At 40.3% G+C, this 19,668-nt stretch overlaps 1 protein-coding gene across 1 annotated transcript; it reads left to right on the top strand.

Annotated features, from left to right (window-relative positions):
• The first annotated feature begins 1,881 nt into the window (after window positions 1-1,881).
• On the top strand, window positions 1,882-18,719 carry LOC106576394 (anoctamin-6). The gene is made up of 20 exons (XM_014153536.3): window positions 1,882-2,291; window positions 6,216-6,286; window positions 6,835-6,963; window positions 7,911-7,976; window positions 8,973-9,260; window positions 9,575-9,688; window positions 9,821-9,936; window positions 10,110-10,244; window positions 10,512-10,617; window positions 10,931-10,991; window positions 11,200-11,345; window positions 11,509-11,586; window positions 11,734-11,959; window positions 12,326-12,495; window positions 12,815-12,912; window positions 13,638-13,768; window positions 15,224-15,429; window positions 15,799-16,004; window positions 16,090-16,195; window positions 16,342-18,719. Exons 1-20 carry the CDS (start codon window positions 2,198-2,200, stop codon window positions 16,555-16,557), a joined length of 2,763 nt encoding a protein of 920 aa, XP_014009011.1. The 5' UTR covers window positions 1,882-2,197; the 3' UTR covers window positions 16,558-18,719.
• Window positions 18,720-19,668: the final 949 nt, after the last annotated feature.

Here is a 19,668-nt window from a genome sequence, read left to right as displayed (position 1 = left end):
TTGTGTCAGAACGATCACCACACATCAGCTATCAGGTGGAGAGGTGAGGAGTGATGTATGCCAATTAGGAATGAGGGGGATGATTAGGCAGTGATGATGGAATGTGGCCAGGTTGGGAATTTAGCCATGACACCGGGGGGGAACCCCTACTCTTAAAATAAACTTCATGCGATTTTGACTGTCCACAGAGTCAGGACTCCAGTTTTAATGTCCCATTCGAAAGACGGCACCCAATGTTCCCAAATGTAATCAAGGTTTGAAATGATTCTGTTTTAGTCAAATATTATATCTGTTTAGGCTTCTTGCGGTCAATTTGAAGTCTACAAATATGTTTTTATTATGTTCCGCCCCCCAGACCATCCGCTCAACAACAAAAAATGGCCCGTGGCTGAATATAGCTGATGATCCCTGCTGTTGAAAATGTGCACAATCAATGTGCAGCATATGACGCGTTCAATATTAAATACTTTTAATTTAATCATATAAATAATGTATTTCGACAAATAATGTATTTGCTTTCATTTCAGTTTGTCATCATGGCTATACTCTGTATTCTGATAAGAAAGGTTATAACAGTATTTGTCGGGGCACTATTATGATGGGGAACAGTATCTATTTGATAGGGAACAGTATAAGGAACAGTTGACCCAAACCTATCTGATGGGGTATCAGTATCTGATAGGAACCGTATGGTGGAGAACAGTAGGTACATCGAATATGGAGCAGGGAACAGTAGATGGAACAGTATATGGAACAGCTTACAGATCACTGCACCTGTACACAGCCCATCTGTAAATAGCCCACCCAACTACCTCATCCCCATATTGTTATTTATTTTTGCTCTTTTGCACCCCAGTATCCCTACTTGCACATCATCATCTGCACATCTATCACTCCAGTGTTAATGCTAAATTGTAATTAATTGGCCACTATGGCCTATTTATTGCCTTACCTCCCTAATCTTACTACATTTGCACACACTGTAAATATATGTTTCTATTGTGTTATATTGTACGTTTGTTTATCCCATGTGGAACTCTGTGTTGTTGGTTTTGTTGCACTGCTTTGCTTTCTCTTGGCCAGGTCGTAGTTGTAAATGAGAACTTGTTCTCAACTGGCCTATCTGGTTAAATAAAGGTGAAATATATATATATATATATATATATATATTTTTTTAAGTATCTGACAGGGAATTCGGTTGGAAACAGAACAGATAACAAGATGTGCTCGATATTCATTGTCAACACTCAAGATATAAAATTCAAAAGGCACTCGCACATCTCAGCTATCTTTGTTGCAGGTGCATGGTAACAGTTGAATAAGATGAGAAAAAAGAAGAAACCCGCACACTGCTCTTGCTAGTATCAATGCTCTTTATTAAGCTTTACGTTTCGGCCTCAAGGCCTTCGTCAGAGCTTTTTTTTTTTTTTTGAAAAAGCTCTAACGCAGGCATTGCGGCCGATAAGTGCTTAATAACGAGCAGTGATACTGGCAAGAGCAGTGTGCGGGTTTCTCAAGACACGAAATTGCACAATATATGAATGGATGTCAAACGATTGTTCAATTAAATGTGAGGTATTTTGGCCTTCCTACTGTTATGTTCATTTTGTTCGTTTTATTGACAGCTTTTTCAATACCCCTAAGCTCTTTGATGCCCCCTGGTTGATAATCACAGACCTATTAATAACCAGCAAATGCAATAATAACATTTCCCAATGAGAATCATTCATTGCATATGGATACTGGAAACAGTTTCATATTACAATACGGGCCTAAAGAATGCTGGTGTGTGTGTGTGAATATATATATATATATTCAGACCGCACTTATGTGGGCATAACAAAGCTGCCCGTCCTGCTAAGTCGCTCAAAAACTGAACTCGGAAATGGCAGACCAACATTGTTTTGGTAACAATATTGTCGGAGGAAACCCGCCTGTCTGAGACTACTAAAAAAACTCCTCATAAAGTACCCATAGTACGTATAGGACTACCCCACCCATTCTCTCAAGTTTGAACTTGATCTGAAAAGCATGCAATGTTTTTTCTTTTGAAGCGACGTTGGGAAATAAAGTGGGAACTTTTGGAATACATGCAGCTCATTGGCAGTGATCTTACATGATGCGTTCATTCCGCCGTAACATTTTGCTATCCAGGTTTAACCGTTGATGACTTGTTGTGATATGTGACATATTTAAGATGAATGAGAGTGGGGACAACATTCTTGAAATGGATTCTTTGTCCGAGACAAACTTGGAGGGCGACACGGAGATAGAGATGGGAATGGAAGTTGGTGAGTTAACGTGGATTTCATTATCTTTTGCAACGGGAGAGGATTCATTTCAAGACAAAAGGGCGGAATAATGTAACCTTCCTCTGTAACCTATCGTTTCCGCCTATCACGAAGCAACATTTTATTTTGTTTGCTAAAATGTTATTCTGGTGTGTCCCTTATATATTTTCTCCTTTGTTATTTCAAACTTTAAAAAGAGGCGACTCCGGTGAAGAGGCGAATCCGGTATGCTGGCTTTCTAGGCAGAGTTGCAAAGAAAAAGCCATATCTCAGACTGGCCAATAAAAAGAAAAGATTACGATGGGCAAAAGAACACAGACACTGGACAGAGGAACGCTGCCTAGAAGGCCAGCATCCCGGAGTCGCCTCTTCACTGTTGACGTTGAGACCGGTGTTTTGCGGGTACTATTTAATGAAGCTGTCAGTTGAGGACTTGTGAGGTGTCTGTTTCTCAAACTAGACACTAATGTACTTGTCCTCTTGCTCAGTTGTGCACTGGGGCCCCCCACTCCTCTTTCTACTCTGTTTAAAGCCAATTTGCGCTGTTCTGTGAAGGGAATAGTACACAGCGTTGTACGAGATATTCAGTTTCTTGGCAATTTCGCGCATGGAATAGCCTTCATTTCTCAGAACAAGCTTTTCAGAAGAAAGTTCTTTGTTTCTGGCCATTTTGAGCCTGTAATCGAACCCACAAATGCTGATGCTCCAGATACTCAACTGTCTAAAGAAGGACAGTTTTATTGCTTCTTTAATCAGGACAACAGTTTTCAGGTGTGCTAACATAATTGTAGAAGGGTTTTCTAATGATCAATTAGCCTTTTAAAATGCTAAACTTGGATTAGCTAACACAACATGCCATTGGAACAAAGGAGTGATGGTTGCTGATAATGGGCCTCTGTACCCCTATGTAGATATTCCATAAAACATCTGCTGTTTCCAGCTACAATAGTCATTTACAACAATGTCTACACTGTATTTCTGATCAATATGATGTTATTTTAATGGACAAAAAAATGATTTTCTTTCAAAAACAAGGACATTTCTAAGTGACCCCAAACTTTTTAATGGTAGTGTATATTTGTTTTACGTTGTTTGCAAACTGATATGTGACACGTATTAATGCCAAAATGACATGCAAAACAGGCAATGAATGATGGGTCGCCACTGAACTTATCTAACGGGGAACAGTATGGTGGGGAACTGTAGGTCTATCTAATATGGAACAGTATAGGGAACAGCATCTGACAGGGAATTTGGTTGGGAACAGAACGGATAACAAGGGGTCACATTTTAAGAGTAAAATATGTGCTCTATATTTATTGTCAACACTCAAGATATGAAATTCCACAATATGGATGTCAAACAATCTTGCAATTAAATGTGAGATATTCTGGCTGTACTGTTATGTTCAATTTGTTCGCTTTGTCCCTGCCTTTTCAGGACCTCAAAGCTCTTTGAGGACACCCACGGGCCCACTGGTCAATAAAAACAAGCAAATGCAATAATAACATTTCCCAATGAAAATCATTCATTGCATATGGAAATCGGAAAACGACAACTACACTACGGGCCTAACGAATGCTATTCAGACGTAACAAAGCTGCCAAATCGCTCAAAGGCTGGTGGGAGGGAACCGGTACGTCTAGAGAGACTACTCAAAAATCCTCCTCCTAATGTACCCATAGTCCGTATAAGACTACCCCACCCATTCTTTGAAATTAGAATTTGTTCTGAAAAGCATGCAGCGTTTTTTTCTTTTGAAACAATGTTGACAAATAAAGTGGGAACTCTTTAAACAAATGCAGCTCATTGGCAGTAATCTACATGATGCGTTATTCCCGCGGAAAGATTTTCCAGACAACTGTTTGAATGTTAAATGACGAATAACAACAACCCTCCACTTTTAACCATTGATGACTTGTGATATGTGACCGATTTATTAAAATGAGTGAGGACGTGTACAACGACATTTTTTTAATTGATTATGTGTCTGAAACAAAATTGGAGGGCGACACGGAGATAGAGATGGGAATGATAGAGGACGACGGTAAAATCACGTGGATTTCATTATCTTTCGCAATAGGAGATATTTTATCGCAAGAGAAAAGGGCGGAAGAATGTAGTCTTCCTTTGTAGCTTTTCGTTTCCACCTATCATGAACCATATGCTATGCGATTGAAATGTTATTCTGTTGTTTACCTTATATATTTTCTCCTTTGTTATTTAAGACATTAAAACATTATGCAATAACAGTACTGACTTTTGGCACCACCATTGCCCTCTGTAATGAGAGGGTTCTGCTCTACCCTACACTACACATTATCATAAACTTCATTATCATATACCACAGTGTCTATAATACTGTAGTGAATTAGAGGGTATCATAACTGGGAATCAAACCCAGTCACTGTGACTGGTCAATCCTTCCTTTGGAAAGTAAGCTCCAATGTTTCCAAATCTCTTTATGCACAGGCACACCTTCGATGGTCTCAGTGTTTACCATGAAGGATGCCCCTTCCCACTTCTGACACAAGTGCAGCGGATTTTGGGATATCTGTGGTTGTCAGGCTAAGGCCTTAGCCATTACACTGACTTACTTGACTAAGTCGCTAGTTGTTGTACTAAGGTCGCTGGAATATATAAGTATTCCTTGATCACAATGGAGGACATAGCAATAGATAGGCATAGGCCTAACAACCGCACTGATTACATTCACAGATGCCAGATTTCAGTCATAGCCTATGGCTGACTGCACAGCTTGCATAGTCTAAATTCACAAAAAACGAACCTATTATTGGCCCAATGTAGACTCCCACTCTCCTACAATGTATCAATTATTTGGGATCAGGCAGGTTTTCATTACTAGATAATTACATGATAATAATTGTAGTTTCAGGTTATATATGTAATGAGGGAAGGGCCTGAAAAACATCCACATCCGTTTAGTGTGTTTTATACTCTCTCCATTTAACAAAGTACTTTGAAAGTGCTTCCAATAAGTGCTGGTGCTTCATCAGTCTGTTTTTCTGCCATGAGCTAGTAAACATAGCCTTTGACCTGGTCTAGCATCAGTACAAGCAGGCTCAGCGGAGCATGTCTGTTCCTAGGGAAGCACTCTACAGGGGGAAAAGGGTTGCCTGTATAAATCACATAGCTAGGTGGATGGTTTTGCTGAAGGTAAATATTGTATTGTGTCTCATATGTTCACAGTCAAACTTGGAGAAATACATGACACATGGCATGCAGTATGCAAGTATCTAAGTATTTCTGGTAACTTCAAAAGATCTGCATGCCAAACAAGTGAGAGATATTGCATACAAGCAAGTCAAGTGAAGTACATCAGGCATGCTTCAATTCAATAACATTGGAAGATTTTAAAATAATGTTTTCAGCACAGTTTTATTATCACAGTTGCTATTATCTTGTCGAATGGAGGTATTTGCCTAAGAGACTTAAACAAACTATTCCATCATGGAGTATCTGAGTTTGAACATTTACAGTCTTTTCCAGGGCGTTACTAAGGGTAATGTTTTCCAAACACCATCTGATTCCAGTTACATTAGGTTCCCATAGTACTTTCTACCATGGGATGTTTGGAAGTTTTCCTGATGGAATGGCATCTGTTGTGTAAAGTATGAATGTACTACCAGACACAATAAAATGTACAATTTAACTGAATGAACACAATTTAATGTGGGTTGTTGAATGTGCTTTACTTTGTTATTATATTCCCCTCTGAAATAAAGATGTGAGTACTTTGCACTGGTGCATATGCTCAGTAAATCTGATCATGTGTATCTGCTGGGCCTTGTCAGAGTCTTACAAAAGATGGTGGTTAAGAAGAGTCAAATCTCCATCAAGATCTTGTCATGCATGTCTCGCATGTCTTTAATACATGTTTTCTTTTGGGGGGGGGGGGGGCAGTCTATTCTCAGGAGTTTTTGCCAACCTATGAGACTATACCTGAGGGGGCATCAGTGCCCATAGTGGAGAAGGTGAGTCTCAACCCTTTAAATTGTATGACATTTCTGCATTATGAAAATGATTAGTACTCATAGCTTTGATAGTAGTTGTAGTATTAGTTTGAGCTGCCAATGAATAACTTGACAATTAATACCATATTTGTATAACATGGCTTGTTCTTGCATTTATTTCACCAAGAGGGATGTGGATTGATTCGCTTTTGTATTTTCATATGCAGAAAATGCATGAATCAATGTGCAAAATATCTGTAATTACAAGAGAGGTCTATGTTTGATCCCAATCCAAATGTGGACTGTTATCGTTCATGGAACAAAAAAGGGTGTGTCACTTTTTGCCGTTGTAGACTCTTCCCTTCCTCTCCCATCTAAGTCTGATGTCAGTTGAGAAAGACGTTGTCTAGTAGGGTCTCGTACAAGCACAGTGAGGCTGTCTGTCAGTCCCTCTCTCGTTAAAGGACATGTATGATATCATGGAAGAAGAAGAGTTTGAGTTTGAGGCTGTGGAGCTACCAGATATCACTGTGGAGCTACCAGATATCGCCTGTTGTTTTTGCCCACAGGCTGAGTTCAACGGCAAATCTGACTCTCTGTTCTTCAATGATGGGGTTAGACGGATCGACTTTGTCTTAGTCTATGAAGATGAGGACATGAAGGAGATTGACAAAAATAGAATGTTCCAGAAACGTAAAGTAAGTGCATATCTGGTGGCAGATTGTGAGTCTAAGCATCCTTATTCACTTTCAACATGGTCAGCAGGTTTCTGTCTGACAGAAGTTAAAAACAGTATTCCTACTGTGCTGTGAAAAAGCATGTTTGAAATTAAATGCAGTTTCACAATGTAAGCATAGTTTTGAGGAATATGTGAATCTAAATGTGTTTTCTTATAGTTTAAGAGGACTACTGTATTATCTATGAAACAAGTTACCAAAGCCGCATTCCATCAAAGATGTTAACTTGTATGAATCAGTTTTATGTTCCGTCATAGAAGCTGGTGATGTATTATGCCAGGACCTAAAGCATTCACACAACGCTTCCTCATTGTACACCCGGAATATTGACTCTGAATATTTGTACAGGGAGTTTTTCTTTGTTTCAGTCACTGTGTGTCAGATCTAAGGTATCCCTATGGTTAATATGAGGCCATTTACATATATACACTGTATTTACAATTCTTTACAAGTATTGTGGATGCACTTAACAGAAGCATACAGATGCATGTAGTAGCAATGTATTTTGATTGACCAATGAGCTTTTATTTATTTGACGTGGTTTTATCAGAAGGGGTCTTGTATCGTACACACAATTCCCATATAGATGTAGTCAGTTTCATACATGGTTGAAATCAGTCAATGCATTGCTATCCATCGAGGGGAAATCAGTCAATGTAATGTCAATATAATGACACTTTTCATTCATTATTTATTATACACAACCACAGTTAAGATGGGTAAATGGTAAAATGGTAAATAATATTAATGTAATAATGTATTAGATATTACATTTAACATTTGTAAAGCACTTTTCATTACAAGAGTAATAAGAGAAACAGATTGGACCTCATCCAATAGGGAAACCGAAGGGGCAGTGTTACAAACACGGGATCCATTGATTTAACATCCTGTATTCTCTTCCCTAGCAACGGAGAGAGTACTTTGAGGCCAGCTTGATGAAGATGGGGATGGAACTAGAGGCTGCCAGATCTGTGAGTGGTCACATAATGCATTTTACAAGGACTGGCTTTATGTATTTACTCTGCCGTACCCATCACCCCAAAGCACGGGACCTGTCCAGTTTGTCTCTGCCTAAACAGGGTACGGGGAGCTGGCCTGGGGATCCATCCTCGCCCCGCCAAACTGCCCTTGTGCCCCCCCAAAAAAAATTATTGGGGCTGCCTCTTGGGCTCCCTTACCAGCCGTGTTTCCCCAGTCCTTGCCAGAATTCCTCCGCTGCTTGGTCCTGTTGTGGCGGGTAGTTCTGTCACAGAAATCTTCATCGTCAGACGATATAGCGAAATCATCGCCGGAGAACGTGGACCAATACGCAGAGGAGTTAGTGCTCATCATCTTAATTTATTAAATGAATGTGAACACAGAGAAAAAACAAGAAAACGAATAAAGACTAGTGACAGTTTTACAGGCAGAATAAATGCAGTGCAAAATACAACTACCCACAACCTACCAAACAAACACACACCTACTTATAGGACTCCCAATCAGAGGCAACTAGAAACACCTGCCTCCAATTGAGAGTCCAGCACCCAAAACTACACATAGAACAACAAACCTAGAACCTATACCAAAACTAACACACCCCACTACACCACACACAAAACCCCACAATACAAAACAAATATACCTCTGCCACGTCCTGACCAAATATAATATAAATAATACCTAAATATTGGTCAGGACGTGACAGTAGTTTCCCAATAATTGTCAGACTTTAGTGGTATTTCATGGAACACGATTAATGAGTTAACATTGATAAACACAGAGCCAACTTCTGATTTTGTAGATAATAAAGCATTACATTAGATTAATGTGATGTTTTAGTACTTGTTTTATGTGGAGGATGTATTTTATGATCATGGCAATATCTTCTTAATTTCCCTTTAGGGGATTACTGAAGTTGTAATATATTTAGTTGAAATGAAAAGGGCTGCCTTATCGTGTTGTTTTATCTTCGTCATTCCGACAAGGTGGTGGATGAGAAGCTGTTGTTCGTCAAGGTGCACATGCCCTGGGACATGCTGTGTACCTACGCCGAGGTCCTCCACATTAAGCTGCCCATTCAGCCCAATGACCTGTCCACCACGTCCTCGCCCTTCAACTTCCTCAGCTGCATAACCAAACATTTCTACCCCAGCGAGGACCTCATAGCCAAGGAGACGGAGTACTTCACCGCCCCATTCGAGAAGGACAGACTGGAGTACTTCTACGTGAAGGACCGGGACCTCTTCTTCACGCCGTCCATGAGGAGTAGAATGGCAAGTGCGCTGCTTTCTTTACCTCATCATGGGACATAAAGTCAAAAGTCAAGAGGTTAAAGATGCAGCGGCGCACTAGATTTTGATAGAGATTAAAAATAAGTAATCTCATTTACTTTCTTTCGGTAGTTTAAGCATCTCAGGTTTCTGATGCTGCTAAATGGTATTGGAAGATATTTGGTCGGTAGACCACTTAGATTGGTTATTCAGCCCTTGCGCTACAAAAATATCCATGTACCGATACTTAAAACACAGTGTTAACGCTCCTTTCTTTACACTTCAATGATAACAGAATGGTTGGTCTTCCTCCTCAGGCCTACTACATCCTCAGCCGAGCCCCCTATGAGGTGCGAGGGAACATCAAGAAGTTTGGTGTCACCAAGCTGCTCGATGGGGGGGTGTACAAGGCTGCTTATCCCCTGCATGATGTGAGTGGCAGTGAAGAGCAGGGTGGCACTAGTAACTGACAACATAGAACATTAAACACCAATCTATCTGTGAAAAGACTGAGCAGTGTTTTTATGGACTTTTTAGTTTTGTTTTCTGTGAACATACTTTAGTGCAGATTCAACGTCAGGTCGAAAGAAGATGAGTGCCCCAATGAGAGATACCTCCTGTATAACGAGTGGGCTCACCCTAAGAGTTTCTATAAGATGCAGCCACTTGATCTCATAAGGTAATTCATACTTGAATCTACTTTTGCAAATATGCACATTGCATGCACATCACTGCTTTAGTTTAATGTGTTGAGAATTATTCTTCCAAACAGAATGTGCTTAGAGGCCTAATCATTATAATTATAGCAAATAAGGGATGGAAATAATACTATTTTCTTTCATTTTCTCACAGAAAGTATTATGGGGAAAAGATTGGCATTTACTTTGCTTGGCTGGGCTTCTATACAGCCATGCTCGCCCTCGCTGCCATTGTTGGACTTGGCTGTTTCATTTATGGTTACACGACTCAAGAAACAAGCACCTGGAGGTACGTTTAAAACTCAAAGAAAGTACTTCAGAAACCCACATCACCATAGAAATATATTACAAGTTGCTAAATCTAGTGAATATCAAATGAAGATCAATTAGTGCAGGACAGGACACATAAGTAGAGTAAATATAAGTTGCTTGATGTTCCTTCCATGCTGTACCCTGACACTCAGTGTGAAAACCCAATGATTAACAACTTTGTTGCATTTTGTTGTTGAGTTTTTGGTGAAGTTTGACCCATCTGCTCTGTTCATTTATTGGACAGCAAAGAGGTGTGCGACCCTTTGATTGGAGGAAATATTGTGATGTGTCCGCAGTGTGATAAGGAGTGCACATACTGGAGGCTCAACAGCACCTGTGAATCTTCTAAAGTAAGTAATGCATACATTAGGGTCACTAATTCTGGTCCATGGCTGTACAGGTTTTTTCTCATTCACTCACATGGTCAATTCAGAGTGATTATGATTATGAAAGTGACTTATATGTATAGTGAGTCCCTTAAAATTCTATTTGCCAATGCTTTTTATGTCAGACCGTTTTCTTAGACTCTTTGGCCCATGAGACATGAGTCATATTAAACCTTTTTGAACAAGGTTTGTTTTCATATATATTTACAAAGTGTCATGGATGGAGAGAAAAATGATGTGAAAAGCTAAGTATTTCATGAGACCTTGCCTTCCTCAGAAACTGTGCATATTTGATAACTATGGGACGCTCGTGTTTGCTGTCTTTATGGCCATTTGGGGTGAGTCATTTAATTCATTAAACTTACCAAATGTTTCAATGTAGAGGTTTCAGAAACTGCATTATTTGAGTGTGTAGTTTTGTCTTTCTAAGCTTATTAGCAATTAGATGTTGCATGATAATGATATTAGAGTTTTCCTCAGTACATGCTAAAGTCTAGGACCAGGCAAGTAAAATAAAGCGTTATACTGTTCCCATCCTGGTTCTAGTGACCGTGTTTCTGGAGTTCTGGAAGCGCTACCAGGCAGAGCTGGAGTATGAGTGGGACACCGTGGAGTTCCTGGAGCAGGAGGAGCAACCTCGTCCCGAGTATGAGGCCAAGTGTAACCACGAGAGAATCAACCCCGTCACACGGGTAAGGAAGATGTGTTCGTCACATATGGTGATTCCATAGCATCAGACTCAGGAGGCTAGAAGAACACTCCACAACTGATGATAGTAATGTTATATACTTGTTTTAAAAGGACAATATTACCTGTATCATTAAATCATTCTAAAACATGTTATTCTTCATTTAGGTAAAAGAGAAAGTACCTTATACAGCCTGTGGACGGTGTATAAGAGTGTCTTTAGGAATTGGGACTGTCTTATTCTGGGTGAAAACTTTTGGATTTCTCTACTGTTATCTTGTCCTGAATAGGCCAATTCATATGCACTCCAACATATATATATTTTTTTTATATAACCCTAACCTTTGTTCCAAGTCTGACCCCTCCAATTCTTGTGTTTGTGCTTGTGTTCAGATTGTGTTGATCCTAGCGTCAGTGGTGGCCATCATCGTATACCGACTGGCAGTGTTCTTCTCATTTTCGACGAGACTCCAGTCTGACCTAAAGGAGCTTGAACCGTTTAAGGAGTATGTGACCGCACAAATGGCCACCTCCGTCACTGCTTCTATCATCAGCTTCGTTGTAATCATGGTGCTCAACATCCTGTATGAGAGGGTTGCCATCTGGATCACTGACTTTGGTGAGATGACCCAATGTCAAACAACAGGAAAAATGTGGTTTGCTATACAGAACTATGGTGTTTCTCAAACTGCTTTCAGACAAGGGCTAATATTCACTCAACATGCCTTAGCAAGGTTGATGCAGTGCCCCAAACATTCTGCAATTATACCATGATATGAGTAAATATTGCACGCCAATAGGTCTGAAGTAATCCAAATATATGTATGCCAACATATTTATACTCTAGGAAATTCACACCACCACAATAGCCCTTAGCTGATGTCCTTATCCAGAGTCATTTGCAGAATCAAGACACAGTAAAAGCTTGATTTAAGCCTGATGTTTTTTTGATGAGACTGAGAAGATGCCTTACTTCATTTTAAAGAGCTTCCAAGGACCAAGACGGATTATGAGAACAGTCTGACTCTGAAGATGTTCCTGTTCCAGTTTGTCAACTACTACTCCTCCTGCTTCTACATTGCCTTTGTCAAAGGGAAAGTGGTTGGTTACCCTGGGCAACCTGTTTACCTGCTGGGCAAGTACAGAAATGAGGAGGTATGTACGCCTATCAGTTGATTGAAAGATCAGTTGATTGAAGGCTCAGTTGATTGGTGCTTGGTACAGAATATGTGATAACACAGTATGACAGTGTTTTGCTTTTCCACTTCGCTTGTGTTCTAACTACGTTGCCAAATTATTAGCTGTTGCATTCTGTGGCATTTGTGTTTGACTAAAAGAGACCTTCATATTTCAAATGAATGAACCTGGAAATCTTCCACTAAATACAAGTTGTTTGAATGGAGGTGCTTTATCATGTAATACTACAAGATGGCCGACATTGTTTGATGCATTGTTTGTGTCTTATCCTTACCAGTGTGATCCAGGAGGATGCCTGATTGAGTTGACAACCCAGCTCACTGTCATCATGGGCGGTAAAGCCATCTGGAATAACATTCAGGAGGTGTTGCTGCCGTGAGTTTTTGGTTCAATGAAGAACAAAATGGCCAACCAGATCAGCTCTCTAGGAGCCCAGCAACCGTAAAGTTTCCCAGTTACATTGGATCCGGGTTGGTTCAATGGTTTATTCCATCCCAACTCAAAATGGAATACCCCCTTATCTTCAAGTGTATCTGTATCCAGACATCATTATTATCTGATTCAGAGAGCAATCATAAAGGCGTCTTTTTGTAGGCACTAACGGAGACTAACTCCACCATGGCTTATTGGCCAAAGCCTATGGGGAAATTAATGTTTTTTTGTTCGGTTTCTGGATAAATGCCAAAAACACAGGCTTAGGAGATCTTATACGTTTTGTTCTATGAGATCATCTTCATCAGCTAACTTCACTTTTTGTGAATTTTAAAGCATTTATGTAATCAAAACAAAAACATAAAGCACATAAAGGCTTCATAATTCATTAAGGTCATGTTAACTGACTGATATTATCTCATAGGACAAAACGTATGATATCTCCTAATCCTATTTTAACCTCAGACTTTATTTTCGGCGTTTATCCCAAAACCCCATTCTTTCCCTATTCATTTTCCCCATAGGAAATTAAACTAATTTAATTTTTTTAGGATTTTCTCCTTTTAAAATGCTAACAAATTTCTGTTTTTTAGGACTACAAGCTGGCGAGCTCTATTACCTTGTTATAAGCATCATGATTCTGCGATTGACATGTTTCTCATCATCAGGTGGATGAAGAATTTGATATTCCGCTACTGCACACGTGTGGGGTCTGAAAAGGTGATTCCTCGCTGGGAGCAGGACTATCAGCTGCAGCCTATTGGGAAGCTGGGCCTCTTCTATGAATACCTGGAGATGGGTAAGATATGAAGAATGAGGCAAACTCTCTCCCTCTCTCCCACCCAAATCAACCCCTAGCCCCTATCCCCGGGCACCTCTGTAGATCTGAGAGGATTGGATAGGTGTAGACACAATATGGTGGTAGCTATATGCGTATGCTCGGAAGGTTTTTAAGCTGATCCTGCTATTTCTTTGGGCTCTGTCCAGAAACCACCTCTAGCCACTATCCCCAAGGCACTTACTTAATCTAGAAGGGTTGGATGGACATAAGCTATATGGTGCAAATCCCCCCCAGCTACTATCATATTATCAGGTTCCCCCCTAGCTAGCCTATCAGCTACTAACTATCGTAGTATCAGGTTCCCCTCTAGCTAGCCTATCAGCTACTATCATAGTATCAGGTTCCCCTCTAGCTGGCCTATCAGCTACTATCATAGTATCAGGTTCCCCCCTAGCTAGCCTATCAGCTACTATCATAGTATCAGGTTCCCCCTAGCTAGCCTATCAACTACTGTCATAGTATCAGGTTCCCCCTAGCTAGGCTATCAGTACTAACTGTCATAGTATCAGGTTCCCCCCTAGCTAGCCTATCAGCTACTATCATAGCATTAGGTTCCCCCTAGCTAGCCTATCAGCTACTATCATAGTATCAGATTCCCCCCTAGCTAGCCTATCAACTACTATCATTGTATCAGGTTCCCCCCTAGCTAGCCTATGAGCTACTAACTATCATAGTATCAGATTGCCCCTAGCTAGCCTATCAGCTACTATCAGGTTGCCCCTAGCTAGCCTATCAGCTACTATCATAGTATCAGGTTCCCCCATAGCTAGCCCATCAGCTACTATCAGGTTGCCCCTAGCTAGCCTATCAGCTACTACCATAGGCTAGCTAGGGGGGAGCCTGATACTATCAGCTACTATCATATTATCAGGTTCCCCCCTAGCTAGCCTATCAGCTACTATCATAGTATCAGGTTCCCCCGTAGCTAGCCTATCAACTACTATCATAGTATCAGGTTCCCCCCTAGCTAGCCTATCAGCTACTATCATAGTATCAGGTTCCCCCCTAGCTAGCCTATCAACTACTATCATAGTATCAGGTTCCCCCCTAGCTAGCCTATCAGCTACTATCATAGTATCAGGTTCCCCCCTAGCTAGCCTATCAGCTACTATCATAGTATCAGGTTCCCCCCTAGCTAGCCTATCAGCTACTATCATAGTATCAGGTTTCCCCCTAGCTAGCCTATCAGCTACTATCATAGTATCAGGTTCCCCCCTAGCTAGCCTATCAGCTACTATCATAGTATCAGGTTTCCCCCTAGCTAGCCTATCAGCTACTATCATAGTATCAGGTTCCCCCCTAGCTAGCCTATCAGCTACTATCATAGTATCAGGTTCCTAGATCTATTGATTTAAAGGCTTTTTTCTGCAGGGATCAAATTTGGCTTTGTGTCTGCATGGCTTTTTCCTACAGTGATCCAGTTTGGTTTTGTGACTCTGTTCGTGGCCTCCTTCCCCCTGGCTCCTGTCCTGGCTCTGGTCAATAACCTCTTTGAGATCCGGGTGGACGCCTGGAAGATCATCACCCAGTTTCGCCGCATGGTTCCAGAGAAGGCCCAAGACATCGGGGCGTGGCAACCCATTCTCCAAGGTGTCGCCATTTTGGCTGTGGCATCAAACGTGAGTGATGACTCCTCCATTGGATTATGAAGTATTATGAAACATAAATATATTTTTTGAGATGATCTATTTATCTTGGTTTATTTTCCCTTGCATAATCCCATCACTGGATGTCAGTCATATAATTTGATTGTTACCATGCTGATGTAGTCAAATCAAATCAAATCAAATGTATTTTTATATAGCCCTTCGTACATCAGCTGATATTCTCAAAGTGCTGTACAGAAACCCAGCCTAAAACCCCAAACAGCAAGCAAAGCATGTGAAAGAAGCACGTAGTGACATTCTTAGATAGATTATAATGAATCTATTATGATGAGCACCAGTTTAATGTGCACTGTCTCCTCCACTTCCTTGTCTCTCTGCCAGGCCATGATCATTGCCTTCACATCAGACATGATCCCACGATTGGTTTACTACTGGTCTTTCTCTGTGTATCCCTATGGAGACCATTCCAGTCACACCATGCAGGGCTACATCAACAACACGCTCTCTGTGTTCGACATCCAGGACTTCTCCAACAAGAGCCGGCCCATGCAAACGCCTTACTGGTTCAATAACAGCACCACCTGCAGGTAATGTTAATGTATATGAGATGGGTTTCAATGAAATCGTGTTAGACATTGAAATATTTCATGCAGTCTCTCTGTCATACTTTAGATATCGAGATTTCAGATATCCACCAGGACACCACAGGCAATATGAATACAGTATCTACTACTGGCATGTGATAGCTGCCAAGATGGCTTTCATAATAGTTGTAGAGGTGAGTAGAAATTTCTCTGAAACGTTGCTTTGACCTGATTTTTCTTTCTACTGTATAGTCTAATGCCAGATGGACATTTTCTAGCCTTTCAAGAAATCCTAATAATGTTTTCCCTCCTTCCGACCCTTATACCCTTGTCCCCTCAGCACATTGTGTACCTGACCAAGTTCATTCTGTCCTACGTGATCCCGGACGTGCCTTACACAGTGAGGGAACAGATCAAACGAGAGAAGTACTTGAGCCAGGTCATCCTTCACGAGACCAACCTCAAACTGGTGACCAAACGCTTAAAGCCTGTCGCTGATAAGATCCTTAAACACAATGAGGACAAGGAGGAGGAGATTATGGACCTTTACTTTTAATCTCTGAAACTTTGTCAGAGAAGAGAGAGTCCTGCCTTTGTCAGGACCTACAATATTTCCAAGTATTGTTGAGCAGCTAAAGATGTATTCAATACATGTTTTAATAGCTTTAATTAATATTAATTAATATTATTAGTAGCTTAATAGCTTGGTGGGGACTACGACCAACCAAACCAGCCATGAAGCTCAGCTCTGTTGCTCAGATCTCTGGATCTATTGCATATTTAGCACTTTTATGTCACTGATTGTTACATGTACACTGTTACATTTAATGTGTCTTGTATTGTTACTATGATGACTTTTTTTGGAGGTCTTAACTTAGACACTTCTGGGAGGAACACCACAGTGCCTGGGTGTTACATACAGCACATGTATACACGGTTACATTTAATGTGTCTTGTAATGTTAAAATTAGGATTCAGTGCCATATGGAAGACTATGAATGACAACAATACTTTTCTTCTTTAAACAAAGCATACAGATTTTTATACAATTTGTGGCCTAGGCCTATCCAAACATTTCTAATACTCAAGGTGTGCTTGATTTAGTCAGGAATAATTCCAAAAGCTCAAATTGCATTAACCAGGCAAGCCATCAAGTATGGAAGCTCGTTCCCGCCACCCAGGAAAAAATATCTGACTACGAGTTATGAGATAGTAAGGTATAGTCATGAGATAGAAAGTCATAATTATGAGATAGAATGTCTGGATCATGGACATTGAATAGTCCTGCAAGTCGACCCCTTATAAAGGGGCAATCTGGGATTCACACAATAACATAGCTTCTCCCACCACAGCTGAGGAATGGGGCAGGAGAAATGTAACCAATCTCAAATACATAGACACAAGGACTCACATATGGATGCAAGGACTGACCATCCATCAGATACAAATTATATTTTTAACCATGTTTTGAAGCTATACTGTGTTGTTTACAATTACATTGTTTACACACAATAGAGTAAACCAAGCTTATATTTTGGGTTCTGATTGGGTAAGACCGTTACTCATTTCTAAGTTACAGTGTTGAATAATCAGTGGCTTTACACTGAGTGTACAAACATATTTCCATGACATAGACTGACCAGGTGAATCCAGGTGAAAGCTATGATTCCTTATTGATCTTACTTGTAAAACCCACTTCAATCAGTGTAGATGAAGGGGAAGAGACAGGTTAAAGAAGGATTTTTATTGAGTCATGGATTCTGTATGTGTGCCATTCAGAGGGTGAATGGGCAAGACAAAAGATTTAAGTGCCTTTGAATGGGGTATGGTAGTAGGTGCCAGGTGCATTGGTTTGAGAGTGTCAAGAACTTCAACGCTACAAGGTTTTTCACGCTCAACAGTTTCCCGTGTGTATCAAGAATGGTCCACCACCCGAAGCACATCCAGCCGGCTTGACACAACTGTGGAAAGCATTGAAGTCAACATGGGGCAGCATCCCTGTGGAACACTTTCGACACCTTGTAGAGTCCATGACCCAACAAAATTGAGGCTGTTCTGAGGGCAAAAGGGAGTGCAACTCAACATTAGGAAGGTGTTCCTAATGTTTTGTACATATTAATTAAATCTGATGTCAACCAGATGTCATCATACAGGCACCAACTCACATCAACAAAACTCTTCAATATGTTAATATTGAACAATATCACCACAATCTCTCTTTCTTACAATGTGTGATTGACTAGGATATGCATAAGGTTATCTTTAGTTGAGGGCCTGATGCAAAGTGCACATTGGATTTAAATGATACAGATCGCCTGAACGTATCTCATAATAATGACTTACTATCTCATAATTATGACTTACTATCTCATAATTATGACTTACTATCTCATAACTCTTAATCCGATTTTATTTTTTGGTGGCGGGAACGGGCTTCCATACAAACTCATGGACACCTCAAGTATTTACAGTAACATTTTTGACATATGTATTTGATTTGAAGCATTTTGATAGAAGTCTATCGCCATAGACTAACCTCTTATATAACCTCTCAATATATGTTGCTGTATTATATTGTGATTTTTTTATACCAAAGGTATATATGAACTAACAATCTGCCCCTGTGTACAATATTTGTCTTTCAAGTATTTTGTCAAGTGTATTGTAATTTGTATGTTATGCCAAATAAAATCAAAATTCTCTGTATTTTATATAGAACTGTGATTGTGTTGGTCATCATTTCAAAGTTCAGGTCAGATAAAGCTCATCTTCCAAAAAACTGCACATGTGTAATGATGTGACTGCATTTTAAAGTAGTTAGTTTTCTTCTTTGGCTGATTTCTCCTAACTCATAGGAATCCCCACCCAGTTGACGACTTTAAAATGGTGGAAGCCCTCAATGGCAATGTCCATTCTGGTAGTAATCAACACAGTCTTTTGTTCAGTCAAATGATTGAACACCCCAGTGTGAAGGACTGCAGTTTTAAGAAAAATACCTGTTAAGTAAAAAAAATTGATAAGCAAAAAATAAGAAATAAAAGTAACAAATAAGAGCAGCAGTAAAATAATAATAAGAGCAGCAGTAAAATAACAATAATAAGAGCAGCAGTAAAATAACAATAATAAGAGCAGCAGTAAAATAACAATAATAAGAGCAGCAGTAAAATAACAATAGCGAGGCTATATACAGGGGGTACCGGTACAGAGTCAATGTGCGGGGGCACTGGTTAATCGAGGTAATATGTACATGTAGGTAGAGTTATTGAAGTGACTAGGCGTAGATAATAAACAGAGAGTAGCAGCAGCGTAAAGGGAGGGGGAGGAGGGGGGGCAATTGAAATAGCCTGGAAGCCATTTGATTTGCTGTTCAGGTGTCTTATGGCTTGGGTGTAGAAGCTGATTAGAAGCCTCTTGGACCTAGAATTGACGCTCCGGTACCGCTTTCTGTGCAGGAGCAGAGAGAACAGTCTATGACTAGGGTGGCTGGAGTCTTTGACAATTTTTAGGGCCTTCATCTGACACCGCCTGATATAGAGGTCCTGGATGGCAGGAAGCTTGGCCCCAGTGATGTACTGGGTCATACACACTACCCTCTGTATTGTCTTGCAGTCAGAGGCCGAGCAGTTGCCATACCAGGCAGTGATGCAACCGGTCAGGATGTTCTCGA

Source organism: Salmo salar, chromosome 17 (genome assembly GCF_965601325.2).
Source record: "Salmo salar chromosome 17, fSalSal1, whole genome shotgun sequence".
Taxonomy (NCBI): Eukaryota; Metazoa; Chordata; class Actinopteri; order Salmoniformes; family Salmonidae; genus Salmo; species Salmo salar.
The sequence above is the reverse complement of the archived record's forward strand: the minus strand, read 5'-3'. Positions and strand labels throughout refer to the sequence as shown.